This window comes from Chenopodium album, chromosome 27 (genome assembly GCF_948465745.1).
Source record: "Chenopodium album chromosome 27, dcCheAlbu1.1, whole genome shotgun sequence".
NCBI lineage: Eukaryota > Viridiplantae > Streptophyta > Magnoliopsida > Caryophyllales > Amaranthaceae > Chenopodium > Chenopodium album.
In genome coordinates, this window is record NC_137860.1 from 8,507,863 (window position 1) to 8,521,978 (window position 14,116).

Genomic DNA, 14,116 nt, shown 5'->3' on the forward strand with positions numbered 1-14,116 from the left:
AACTTTAATTTGTCCATAAATTTTTGTCAACTATTCGTACAAAGTGTAAATATGAATCTACAAACCATTAATTACCTACATATGAATTTATTTTATTATAAAATGATTAAAATTAATAAAGAATTCTCATATGTCAAACTGAGAGAATATGTGAATATTTGCCGTCGGCTTCTCATTCATCATAGATTAGTATATGTACAAGATTAGGCTTCTAGGTTAAGCTAAAGCTAAACTAGGAAAGATATACACTAAATATATGCAATATAATTACAAAAGATTATTTCCATAATCTAACACACCCCCGCAATCGAAATGGGAGGACTACGAACGCCGAGACTGTCCCGAAAATCATCAAATAAAACCTTGGGCAGACCTTTTGTGAAAATGTCTGCAATCTGGTATCGGGATGGAACATGTAGGACACAAACTTCGCCGCGTTGAACCTTCTCACGAACAAAGTGTATGTCCATCTCAATGTGTTTAGTGCGCTGATGTTGAACCGGATTACTAGAGAGATAAATTGCACTAACATTGTCACAATAAACCATTGTTGCTTTCGAAATAGGAAGAAAGAGCTCGAGCAACAAATTGCGAATCAAGCAGGATTCAGAAACCACATTCGCAACCCCTCTGTACTCTGCTTCACAACTAGACTTAGACAAAGTGGGTTGGCGTTTTGAGGACCAAGAAATCAGATTATCACCAAGGTACACACAATACCCTGATGTAGAACGACGAGTGTCCGGACACCCGCCCCAATCTGCATCCGTGTATGACACAAGAGAAGACAAAGGAGATTTATGCAGTTGTAAACCAAAATTTGTCGTACCTCTAATATATCGTAGAATGCGTTTCAACGCATCCATGTGCTCAACACGGGGTGAGTGCATAAACAAGCAAACTTGTTGAACTGCATAAGAAATATCTGACCGAGTGAATGTCAAGTACTACAAAGCACCATAGAGGCGCCGATAAGAAGTAGGATCGTCATACAGAGCACCCTCCTGAGTGCTTAGTTTGCCTTTGGTGTCAACAGGAGTAGGCGAAGGCTTGCAATTTGCCATTCCTGCTTTTTCCAAAATTTCCTGTGCATACTTCTTTTGAGATAAAAATAAACCATTTTTACCTCTAGTAACAGCAATACCCAAAAAATAACTCAGAGGACCCAAATCCTTCATCGCAAATTCAGAGCTGAGCCTAGAAATAATATGTTGTCGGAGAGAGTCCGATGAAGCAGTAAGAACAATATCATCAACATAAAGAAGGAGATAAGCAGTATCATTACCATGGCGATAAATGAACAAAGATGTATCAGATTTGCTATTCGCAAAACCAATAGTAGCCACAAAATCTGCAAAACGTTTGTACCACGCACGGATTGCCTGTTTCAGACCATATAGTGACTTATCCAATAAACAAACATGATCAGGTTTATCAGGATCTCTGAATCCCATAGGCTGATACATATAAACCGTTTCATTCAATTTACCATGTAAGAACGCATTTTTCACATCCAGTTGATGAATTTGCCAAGACTTAGCCAAAGCAATGCTAAGAACCACCCGAATAGTAGCCGGTTTAACAACCGGGCTAAAAGTCTCATCACAATCAATGCCTTCCCTTTGAGTTTTACCATCACCAACAAGACGAGCCTTGTGTCTCTCAAAAGATCCATCAGACTTAGTCTTATGCCGAAAAATCCACAATGACCGAATTATGTTCACATTCGGTGGTCGCGGAACCAATTTCCAAGTCCCATTGTCAATAAGAGCATCATACTCTTCCTGCATAGCAATTTTCCAATTATGGTCACGAAGTGCATTAACCGGGTTCTTTGGAATGGGTGATATGGAGGTAGTAGTATGATGGGATTGATCCAATTATGGTCACGATTCCATGTTTACTACGAGTAGTCATGGAGTGTGTTGGTGTAGGAGTAGGATAGGAGAAGGAAGAAGAAGAGAAATCGGGTGGAATGTGAAGCACCCCCTGCTCGTCCACACCCGCACCAGCGGCCGATGGAAAACCATCGGGCTGGGCAGTGGGCTCGGCAGAGATGGGAGCTCGAACACCAGCACCCGCTGGTAACCCGGCGGGGGATGCAGGCAGTGGCACATAGCCACGCTGCAGGGTGCTGGGAGAGTTCCCACCTGCTGGCAGGGGGGTGATGGGAGGGCATGGATGGAGCTGCTGCTGGGCAGGCAGCGTACTCCGCAACCCACCCGCGGCCTGGGCTGGTGTGCCGCAACCAGGCTGCGGGGTAGGCTGCCTGGGAGAAGAAGGGGGCGAATTTTGTGGGTGGGGCTGATTTGCGTGGTGAGTAGCATTAGGAGAAGGATCGATGCTAGCATCATTAGTATGCCGAAGCAATGGATGAGAAAGAGGGCCTAAGCTATCACCCAAGAAATCATAAGAATGGGGTTGTGGAGAATGAATTTTAGAAAATGGGAAAACCGATTCATCAAACCAAACATGTCTTGCAATTATTATTTTCCGACTCGAAATATCATAACACTTATAACCTCTATGATTGCTTGGATATCCAAGAAAGACACAAGGAGTAGAGCGCGGTTGAAGTTTGTTAATTTGAGTAGAAGAGAAGAGAGGATAACAAAGACAACCGAACACCCTAAGATGAGAATAATTGGGGTGTTTTTGATACAATATTTGAGTGGGAGACTTATAATCAAGAATTTTAGTTGGTAAGATGTTGTGTAAATAGGTAGCCATTTCTAAAGCATGATGCCAAAAAGAGGGAGGCATGGAGGCATGACATAGGAGAGTTCGAACGATATTATTAATAGTCTTAATTTTACGTTCGGATTTTCCATTTTGAGGAGAAGAGTATGGACACGATAAACGAAAAACCATCCCATGTTGATGACCAAATTTAATAAAAGGATCATTTTTAAATTCGGTTCCATTATCACATTGGAAGGCTTTGACCTCCCTTTCAAATTGAGTACGGATATATGTTCTAATTCGAAGGAACAAGTTAAAAACTTGAGACTTTGATGCAATGGGAAAGGTCCACAAAAAATTTGTGTAATCATCAAGAAAAAGAACATAATATTTGTGCCCAAGAGAACTAAATACGGGAGAGGTCCATAAATCGCTATGAATAATGTCAAAAGGCATAGTAGTATGAGACTGAGAATCGTAAAAAGGCAATTTTATTAATTTCCCCAAAGGACATGAGTGACAAACATCAATATGAGCCTTATTACATTTGATCAATTTAGTACTACGCAAAGAACCTAAAACCGCATTTCCTGGATGACCTAAACGGGAATGCCACACACTTGGAGAGACAACTGCAAAAGCTGATGGAGAGGAATAAGAAAAGACTTGACGATCCGAGAAGAAAGGATAAAGATCGCCACTGCTATCACATCTCACTATTTTGCTCCCCGTCTGTAAATCCTTCACAGAAAACCCAAAAGGATCAAACTCAATGGAAACACTATTATCTGTAGTGAATTTTCGAACAGAAATAAGATTTTTGATAAGTTTTGGGACATGAAGGACATTTTTGAGTTGAAGTGTGTTTTGATTAAGAGATTCGTGACCATAACCTTTAATTGGAATTTTGCTCCCATCACCAACAATAATAGTATTATTACTGTTTTTATGCAATTGAACATATGAAGACAATTTACCTTGGGAATTTGTCATATGTGATGTAGCACCGGTGTCCATGTAGTAGTTCGGATCCGCCATAGACAAGGTATGCATAGCTTGTTCAATATTAGTTGGAACATAACCCGGAGAGGGAGGGGCAGCCATGTAGTATGCTTGTTGTGGTCGAGGTCCGAGAACACCATTCTGATTTGTGAACTGAGGTGTGCGAGGAGTCCACTAAACTGGGCCTTGGCCTTGAGATGGGTAAGGACAAGGGGGTGTGGCCCAAGGAGCTTGACCCCAATAGGCCCAAGGAGGAAACATCCATCCTTGAGATTGCTGGGCAGTGTTCTGTTGCGAAGGGGAAGCAGAGTTCCCACGCTGCTGCTGCTGGTGGGATGTTGGCTGGGAGTTCCGGCCACCACTGCCTGTACTCTTGCCCTTCCCGCCTTTGTTCTTATTTTTTCGGCCACCACGAGCCGGTGACTGCCCTCCACGACCAAAATTCGAGGGAGTTCCCTGATTTGGCAGAGGTGATTGAACAACAAGGGCTTCATCAGTAGAGTCCGCAACATGATCAGAGGCATTGCCCTGTTCCTCGAGTTCCAGCATAGATCGAAGAACATCAAAAGAAGGCAAGGGATTGAGGTGTCGAACGGATGTGCGAAAGGGTTTATACTCCTCCGAGAGACCTTTAAGCAATTGAAGAGCCATTCGATTATCGGAGATTTTGTCTCCAACATTCTTCAAACCATCAGTAAGAGTCTTTAGGTGAGTGCAATAGGACTTTACACCATCAAATTGCTCAAGTTTTGTGTTTGTGAATTGGGCATCTAGTTGCAATGCCCTAGCAGTCTTGTTATTGTGAAAAAAAATTTCCAATCGGTTCCATGCATCCACCGCACGATCATCCGAGTCGATAATGGAATTGAAAAGGTCAATAGAAATGGTGTTGTAAATCCATTGACGCACAATATCATCAAGACGCTGCCACAGGGCTTTGTCAACAGCCACCTTCTTCACGGCCGGGTCAACAGCCACCTCTTTCTCAACCGGGTTCGGTAAAATATGATCAATGACCAAATTAGCACGGCAATGGAGTTGAAATAAGGTAGACCAGTTGTTATATTGCTTACCATCGTAATCAAGGGTTATAGGAATACAAGACTTGATGTTATTGACCAAAGTCGCAGATGGAGCTTGGAGGATTCGGCCATGGAAGGAAAATCAGAAGTGAAGGAGAGAAGAAGATGACGAAATTAAAGAGAGCGGAAGAGAGCTAGGGTTTACAGAGGATTGTAACCTAGACTCGTGATACCATGAGAGAATATGTGAATATTTGCCGTCGGCTTCTCATTCATCATAGATTAGTATATATACAAGATTAGGCTTCTAGGTTAAGCTAAAGCTAAACTAGGAAAGATATATACTAAATATATGCAATATAATTACAAAAGATTATTTCCATAATCTAACACAAACGATATAGATCTAAAGTTAACATAAAATCAATGTAAAATAATACTTTCGATCAGAATTAGTATGCTTTGATAACTAAATTATATAGTATGGCCTATTAATATGAGGTCAGCAGGTAATTTACGTAATTGAGAGTATCTAAATACATACAAATATATATATATATATTTTTCGACTGTCTATTTTTTTAATGCTTTAATCTGTACAAAGTACATAAAAAAATAAATTAAAAATTTAATTACCTCTTATCATTTGAACCCTCTATCTCTAGTTCTCACTAGTTCCCATAAAAAAATAAATAAAATAGAAAGAGTTATTTGAAAACATATATTGATTGCTTGGTTGATCTATACTACGTCAATCCAACTTAAAAAACTCTACTAATTTCATGATATGTTTCAACCAGGTGTTGACAATTGTCAATATATCCCATGCCATGCAATTGCACGTCTTTTTTCAATTAAGACAAATTTCACAATTAATAGTATTAATAAAAATTAGGGCAAACTAACTTAGGCCTACACAAATCATAGTTTTACCAATCAAATTATGTAATTAGATTACTACGCACCAAACTTTTAAGGGTAACTTGTTGGGACTCTTTTTCTTTGTTGTATAGGTCGATTGTTGTCCATTTGGCTTTATTAAAAGCCAATAACACCCAACTGTATGTGTTAGATCCTTGGTAGTTGTACTCCATGATTTTTATTTGACATTTATTTCATACATTTTTTATAAATAAATGTTTACCAACATCAAATACTTATTATCTATCTCAAATATTTTATATTGGTCCCAAAAAAAAAAAAATAAAAATAAAAATAAAAACAATAATAATAAATTGGTCCCAAGATCAATTTTCCATGATTTAGTTACAAATGGCGTAGATTTTAGGTTTGTGTCCCTACTTTGAGGATGCAATTGTATATAATATTATGGTACAACGTACATTTAAATTAATTACTTAATCTATTTGCACCAAAAAAAAATAATTACTTAATCTAACGTCATACCTTCGTAATTAATAGCACGAGTACTAATTTTACAACATTTAAGCGAACTCAATCAACAAATTTTATGATCTAAAACATTTGTTCAATTGAGGAAATGATTAACATGGTTAGATGTACTATAAATGTACATAAGTGGATAATGTTAGATGTTCGAGAACAATCTTATAGATAATTTAGATGTTTGACAAATATTGAATAATGTTAAAATGAGTCGAACTTCCTTAAATTCATATCAAATCAGATTGTGAGTCGGACTTTCAGAAATAGATGGAGTATAACTGATCCGTACTAAGCTAGAAATTAAATTTGTTGTTACCATAAATTAAGGTTGCTTATATGAATAAATAATTGGTCGCCAAAACCTTGTTAGGAAAGTGAAAGAAATATATCACTCCTTCACCTCAAACTCACTTCACCTCTCTCCCACTACCATTTTGACAACCATTTTTGCAACATAAGCAAGCTTCACATTATTTTAGATTAATAATCTTTTAATATCTTATCTGGTTTTGTAATACCTTTTTTAGATTCTCATATTATTTGATACAATATTGCTTACAAAGTAAATTGTTAGGTACATATGTTTATATATTTATTAATCGAGTATATATATGCAATGTCATCAATTTGTTCATAATATCAGCGACCAAAACTATAAATAAGTGATATGACTTTTGAGTTTCGAGTATGATCACATCAATTCACAAGTTTAGAAAAAAAGGATGCAAATAAATGGATCAGGTAAGCAAAAACAAGTATAATAATACACTAGTGTTACAAATTTCCACTTCATTGATATATAAAAATAAGAGATTAAAAAAATTATTGTACTAAATACAAGCTTGTTCGTGCACTAGTTTGCTGTCCATTACAAACATTTAAGTTGGTATAGTGATTCACTCTTAAATAATTAAAAATAAATACAAAATAAAAAAAAAATACTTGTATATAATAATAAAGCTAAGTGGTTTAGTTTAGGTAGTGGGGAGGTTTGAAGATAAACCTAGTGGTAGGCGGGAAAATAGAAATTTTAATTTATATTTTCCTACCTTCGTACCATTTTTTTCTCCCTTTTACCACCTCACTAATATTTTTTATAAAAAAACAAAAAATAATTTTATTGTAAAATTAAAAAAAAAAAAGTACAATGTTCATCATCGTTATCATTTACAACACCGGAGATGGAACCTTCTTAATTCCTTACCTTAGTTTTGTTTAACGGCGCGAATTATAGTTAAAAAAGACCAACAAACAAAGCACGTAATCAGCAATGCTTTCGTCGTAGAATTATTATTACTGCTCTACTATTAGCAATTGCGAATTCTGCGTGCTAGAATAGCGCTTGCATGCTCTTGAACAACCTTCCATGCGTAGGTGACGTGGTGAATTTCCGTAAGAGTGGCTCCGACCGCGAAACGAATCATAAAAGTGCCATCAACAAGGGAATGAGTCATGTAAATACGGCCAGCCGAGTTGATGGACTCGAGTAACTCGGTGTTGATCTCGTTCAATGTTTCCTCTTCAAGGAATTTCTGTCCTGAACACTGAATAACAGCTGAAGCCGAAAGGCGGAAGCAAACCAAGGCGAAACTCCTAGGGACAACGATCTCGAACCTCTTATCCTTGTTAACCAACTGCTCAAAGTAGATAGCCATGTCGACGTGGCTACGGAGGAAGTTACGGAGGTAATCGACTCCGTAACTTCGAATAACCATCCACATCTTGAGGGACCGGAACCGGCGGCTAAGTGTTAGCTGCCAGTCTTTGTAGTCGACGACTTGTTGAGTTTCTGTAGCCTTGTTTTTAAGGTACTCAGGATTGGTTGATAAACAACGTACAAGTGAGTTAGGGTCTTTAACAAAGAGGCAGCAACAATCCAATGTTGTTAGGAACCATTTGTGTGCGTTGAAGCTGAATGAATCGGCCTTCTCGACTCCGTCTATCATGTGACGGAGTTCGGGGCAGATGCAAGCGTTACCGGCATAGGCAGCGTCTACATGGACCCACATGTCGTACTCCTTTGCAACATCGCAAAGGGGTCCAACTGGGTCCACTGCAGCTGTGGAGGTGGTCCCCACGGTGGCTACTAGGAAGAGTGGGATCAAGCCGGCGTTGATATCGGCTTCAATAGTGGCTCGTAAGGACTCTGGCCGGAGCGAAAAGTCGTGTGCCTTAGAGGTTTTGATGGTGCGGAAGTTCTTAGGAGAAATCCCGGCGATTTTGGCTGACTTGAAGAATGAGCAATGAGTTTGATCAGACCCGTAGACGACGAGTTTGTTGATGTTGTCACGTCCAATTTTGTCTAAGAGGGCGTCGCGAGCAGCGGTGATGGTGGTTAAGATGGCTTCACAGGTTGTCCCCATCATAACACCACCGCCGCCGCTAGCAAAAGTAAAATCTTTTGGTAAGCTAAGCATGTTAGCTAACCAATCCATCACAATACTTTCGAGTTCAGTAGAAGCAGGAGATGATATCCAATTGAATCCAACAACATTGAATCCTGATGCTAAAGTCTCTCCTAGTAAACCAGCTGTGCTACCACTACTTGGGAAATATGCGAAATAATTCGGGCTTTGCCAGTGTGTTAGCCCCGGGACGATATCGGTTTGGATATCCTTAAGGATAGTCTCCATGGACTCGGGGTCGTGTGGGGCTGATTCCGGTAGCCTCTTGCGAAGGTACCCGGCCTCGACTTGGCTCCTCACCGGGTACTTCTCGATACTCTTGTAGTACTCGGCTAGGAAATCAATGACCATGTATCCTTGTCTCCTGAACTCCTCAGGGTCTAAGGGGTTGTTCTGGTTGTTGTTCATGAACGGGGTAGATTCCTGTTTGAGGTCAAGTGATCCCATAACTTTTTGTTTTTTTTGGTAATGAGAAGCGGAGAATGAACAAAGGATTTAAGTTTCGAACTTTCCGAAAGGAAGGGTGAATGAGAGAATTAAGGAACCAATGAAAGAAATGAAAGATGTACAAATAAAGGTATGAATGATTGCCTTAATGAGGTTAAAGATAAGAATAAAGCAGTAGGATTAGTAGTAGTAGTAACGTTGTAGTTATGGAAAATGATTGGAAATGGAGAAGATAATAAGCAAAGAAAGAATTGGGAAAATGTTGAGTGATTTAGGTGAAGGAGAAAAAAGAGGAATATATAGGGAGGAGGAATTAGTGGAGGGGGATGGTGAGATACAAGGAATGAAAATTCATGCATTCACATATGGTGGATTAAGAGAAAACACGTTAAAAATGAAGAAAAAGACTAAAAAGACCCTTAAAAAAGTGATAGTAGGTGAGGATTTGGTCTTTCAAAGAATGGGAGAACTTGCGGGGTAGGTGAATGCCTTACCAAGAGACAAAAGTGGGGGTTGGTTTCTCTCTTACATGTATGCTCTCTCATCTCATCTCTAATTTAGTTGCCTTCTAAACTTATTGTAAAAATAAAAATAAAAAATAAAAAAAAAAGATTTTAGTTTTGATCTTTTTTTTTTTTTTTTTTTAGGCTTTTGAAATTGTTTCTTATTGGTAATCCAACTATTGTAATGACCTCATGATGATTACAAATCACGCACCTTTTTTTTCTTGGGGGGTAATTAAAGTGAAAGTAATTTTAAAAAGTGGTCAAGTTCAATAAATATCATACTACTAAGTAGTAAGTAGTGAGATTTTTTTTTTTTTTTTAATTGTTTTCTGATGGTTTTTAGACAACCAAGTTAGTAGTGAGATCAATATTGTGTTCACATCACTTGTATTACTTGATACCTTTGTCACAAAACGTTCTGTTTTTTGGATATGGCCTGTGATGTTGAATATGCATATATTTCCTCCGTTAATGGTTATTTGTAACAAAGGGGTATTATTTGTGAGATATAAAATATTCCTTTGTTGCAAATAACTATTAACGGAGGAAGTATATGAGCTACACCCACTATTAAAACCATGGAACCAAAAGGGATGACTCATTTCAAAACCAAATGATAGTAGAAGGATTGCTCCTTCCGATTTTTAATAAGTGATATGTTTTGAATTTTACAGTGTTTTACTCCCTCCGTCCCTAAATTACATTCCTCCTTTCTATTTTTGGTAAGTTTTTTTTAGTAAATCAACTCTCTTTTTCTGTTTTATATTTAATGCTTTCTCACTCATCCTTACCTAATCTCACTCATAATCCTTGTGCCAAATTACAATGAATATGATTAGTTAAAATTTTTTAATTAGGAGCATGTGATTGGTCCTTTTTTTTTGCAAGAGATTGATCACTTGTCATGAGTAATAACTAATCTATTTTTGTATTTCCCATTGCATTATCTATTTATCTAATTATTGTTATTTGTCTTATTTTTCCCTCCTTAATTCCTGTGTAAATTTCCAAAGATGAATGTAATTTAGGGACGGAAGGAGTAGTAAAAAGAGTTGAATGCATTAAATTATTATTCAAGTGGGTATGTTGAAAAATGAAAAAACAAAAACATTAGTGGGTTATTGTGGAGGAGAGTGTGAAAAAATACACTAAAAATGAAATGAGTGGACACTACATGGGTAAGAAAATTTGGAATTAAATTAGTGTAAAAACCAAGGAGATTATTAGTTTCGTAGGCAGAAACAAACTAAGGAGAGAAAACATTACATACAATAATGGTCAAACTAGCTCGCTGTTATACCTTATACGGGCCCTACAGCTAAAATCTTGATCGGAATAAAGATATGAGGTGGTAAAATATAATTTTATTTGATGTGTAAGTTGTATTTTAACATAAAGTTATAAAGGGGTGAAAATTTAAGATACGGTGCTTTAAGGATTTCTAAAATGCAATTTATCCTAATTTATATTTGATTTAGAGCTTATAAAATATGGAGCATTCTTTTAGGCCACACACTATGAGATACTTTGTATGAATTATTAGTCAGATTAATTCAATAACCTATACATTTATATCTATATTATCATGTTAATCAACACACACCTTTGTCTATTGATATCATTAATATAATGTAAATAAATTAAACTAGTATGTGTCATAGGCAATACTCAGATTTGTTACATTTTGAAATTATTGTATATATAGTAAGAAAATTAAATATGACATAGTAGAAAGTTGTTTGATATTTGAAACTAAAACCTTAAAGTTTGGGGATGAAATAGGTAGCTTATAGTCTTATACCTACAATCCCTGCAAAGAATGAGTTGGTTTAAGATAAGAAATCTATACTCTTATAGACTTATAGTCTTATAGTCTTATTACTAATATTATTAATAATAATAGTAATAATAGTAATAATAATAGTAATAATAATAGTAATAATAATAATAATAATAATAATAGTACTAATAATAATATTAATAATAGTAGTAATAATAATAGTAATAATAATAATAATAATAATAATAATATTAATAGTAGTAATAATAATAATAATAATAATAGTAGTAATAATAATAATAATAATAATAATAATGATAATAGTAATAATAATAATAATAATAATAACAACAATAATAATAACAATAATAATAATAATAATAATAGTAATAGTAATAATAATAGTAATAGTAATAATAGTAATAATAAAAATATTAATAATAGTAATAATAGTAATAATAATAATAGTAATAATAATAGTAGTAGTAGTAGTAATAATAATAATAATAATAATACTAATAATAATCATAATAATAATAATAATAATAATAATAATCATAATTATAATAATAATAATAATTATAATAATAATAATCATAATAATAATAATAATAATAATAATAATAATAATCATAATAATAATAATAATAATAATAATAACAATAACAATAATAATAACAATAACAATAACAATTACAATAACAATAACAATAACAATAACAATAACAATAACAATTATAATAATAATAATAATAATAATAATAATAATATCTGCTCTACTTTGCTCGGCTCGGCTCTGCTCTGCACTGCTGAAATCTGTTCTACTCTGCTAAAACTGCTCTGCTCTGCCCAGAAGCTCAAAAGAACAGGGCCTAAGTATGTTTAAATCTCCTTGTTTAGGTTATTTTCATTAACAAGATTTATATAGATTACAACCAAGAGTATTTTTTTTTTTTTAGAGTATTAGAGTATATCATTAACCTAATTATGCAAAAGGATATTTACAAAATATACTAGAGAATATTTACATATTCTGTATCAATTTCGAATTATACGAAATCCATTTTCTAATTATTTTTATCAGTAGTGTTTATAGTTGCTACAAGGACGGGCTTGAGACATATCGATCCATCATCAAAAGAGCGAATTTCTCTCGCAAGTTTAAGGAGGCTTGATCCTATAATTATATGATAATAGGTTGTTGGAGTAGTCATTACTCATTAGCCTTATAAAGTTTTTAACCCTCTTCTTTCATCAATAAAGGACACGTACAATGAGTTATTTGGGGTAACACCTTTTCATTTGTCATCTCTCCCATTAATATGTGAGGTCTCTTTTTAATTTAAGATGATGCAATGTTTCATGAGGCTAGGGTGCATTTTCACATTTTTGTCAGATAGACTCAATTCAAATTGGCCCAAAGCACATTAAAACCAATTAAAGGTTTAAATCGTGAGCTTGACTTTGATACTATGTTATTGTTTGTAGGCAAGGGCCGCACCCATAATTGAGAAAAAAAAAGTACTAACAAGTCCAAAGAGGTTTAATCCCAAAACTAGATCAGAATAAGATGAGTAGCTCTATAGTCTTATAAAATATTTGAGTCTTATTTCATTTGTCAAGGCAGGACAAGGGTGGCCTAAGTCTCACCCGTTACCAAGAGAGAGTTCATTTTGCCACTTTAAGGAGTTACCATCCAAAATAAAATGTAGAAGCTAAGGAGTAACCTCTTAGCCTTCTTCTTTTTTCATCATGTGAGACATTCACATAAATTATTTGGTAAGGTTGTGCTACAATTATTGTAAATGGTAGCGAAGTACATAGAGTTGTAGACAAAATTTGATTGAATCTTTAAATTAAAAAGGCGTCTTTATAGCATAACAATCTATAAACACTTACGGTGTATAAGTTATTACTTGCTCCCTTCCGTTTCGTAATGTTAGTAAAACTTTTTATTTCCATTTTCATCGTAATTGCAACTCTTCCTTATTTGGTAAGGACCCACTTATATTTTAGTATTTATTTCTCCTACCAACTCAACTTATACTATTTTTTTTATTATTATTTCTCTATTCTACTAACAACTTCCCTTCTCCTGAAACAAGGATACCTGGGCTGATTTTAATAAGGTTTGACCTGAATTTTTATTATACAAGTATGTAATTTACATAATTTTTTTTAATACGCAGTTAACGATATTTAACAACATATATATAAGTAAGTAATAATTAAAAGTTCTGATTTGATCTAAATTTAATAAGTAATAAGTATCTGAAATAAGTTGAAGAGAAAAATACCTAAATGTACCTCTACCAACTATACTTTACGCTAGCTCCATCCTTAATTTTCATAATAATCGCAATACTTTCTTTTTACAAATGTGTTTCATAATTACTTGTGTGTGTCGGGGCGTTGCACTAGGTTGCCAGTTCAAATTAAACCTTGTGATTATATGTATTTATTATTTTTGATGTCATTTTATCCTTTTTAATTAGTCCTTGTGATTTGCAATTATATACCTTTATCTTTCCTATAAAAGGGTTGGTGTTTGAATCTCCTTACCATGGCCTTTCATTTTTATTTGAAGTAATAGTGACGTGACATAATAATTAAGGTTGATTAAATGGTGATGTGGTAAATAGGTTGAATAGGGGATGTGACATGAGTGAAAGAGTTTACGTGGCATATAGACATTCTTAGTAACACCGAATAGGAGGAGTATAGATTGCAACACTTCCTAATTGGGTAAGGATACACTACTATTTTATTATTTCTCTCTCCCACTAACCCAATTGCATAAGTGTTTTATTATGTCATGTTACTAACACCACTTTTACTACTTTTATTTTATTTTTTTTTATCATT

General features: G+C 35.0%; 1 protein-coding gene across 1 annotated transcript; it reads right to left on the minus strand.

Moving 5' to 3' along the window:
- Positions 1–6,887: 6,887 nt before the first annotated feature.
- LOC145620310 (L-tyrosine/L-DOPA decarboxylase 2-like) lies at positions 6,888–9,407 on the minus strand. Its single transcript, XM_081674953.1, has one exon. It carries the CDS (start codon positions 8,963–8,965, stop codon positions 7,421–7,423), a length of 1,545 nt encoding a protein of 514 aa, XP_081531079.1. The 5' UTR covers positions 8,966–9,407; the 3' UTR covers positions 6,888–7,420.
- Between the last annotated feature and the right edge of the window lie 4,709 nt (positions 9,408–14,116).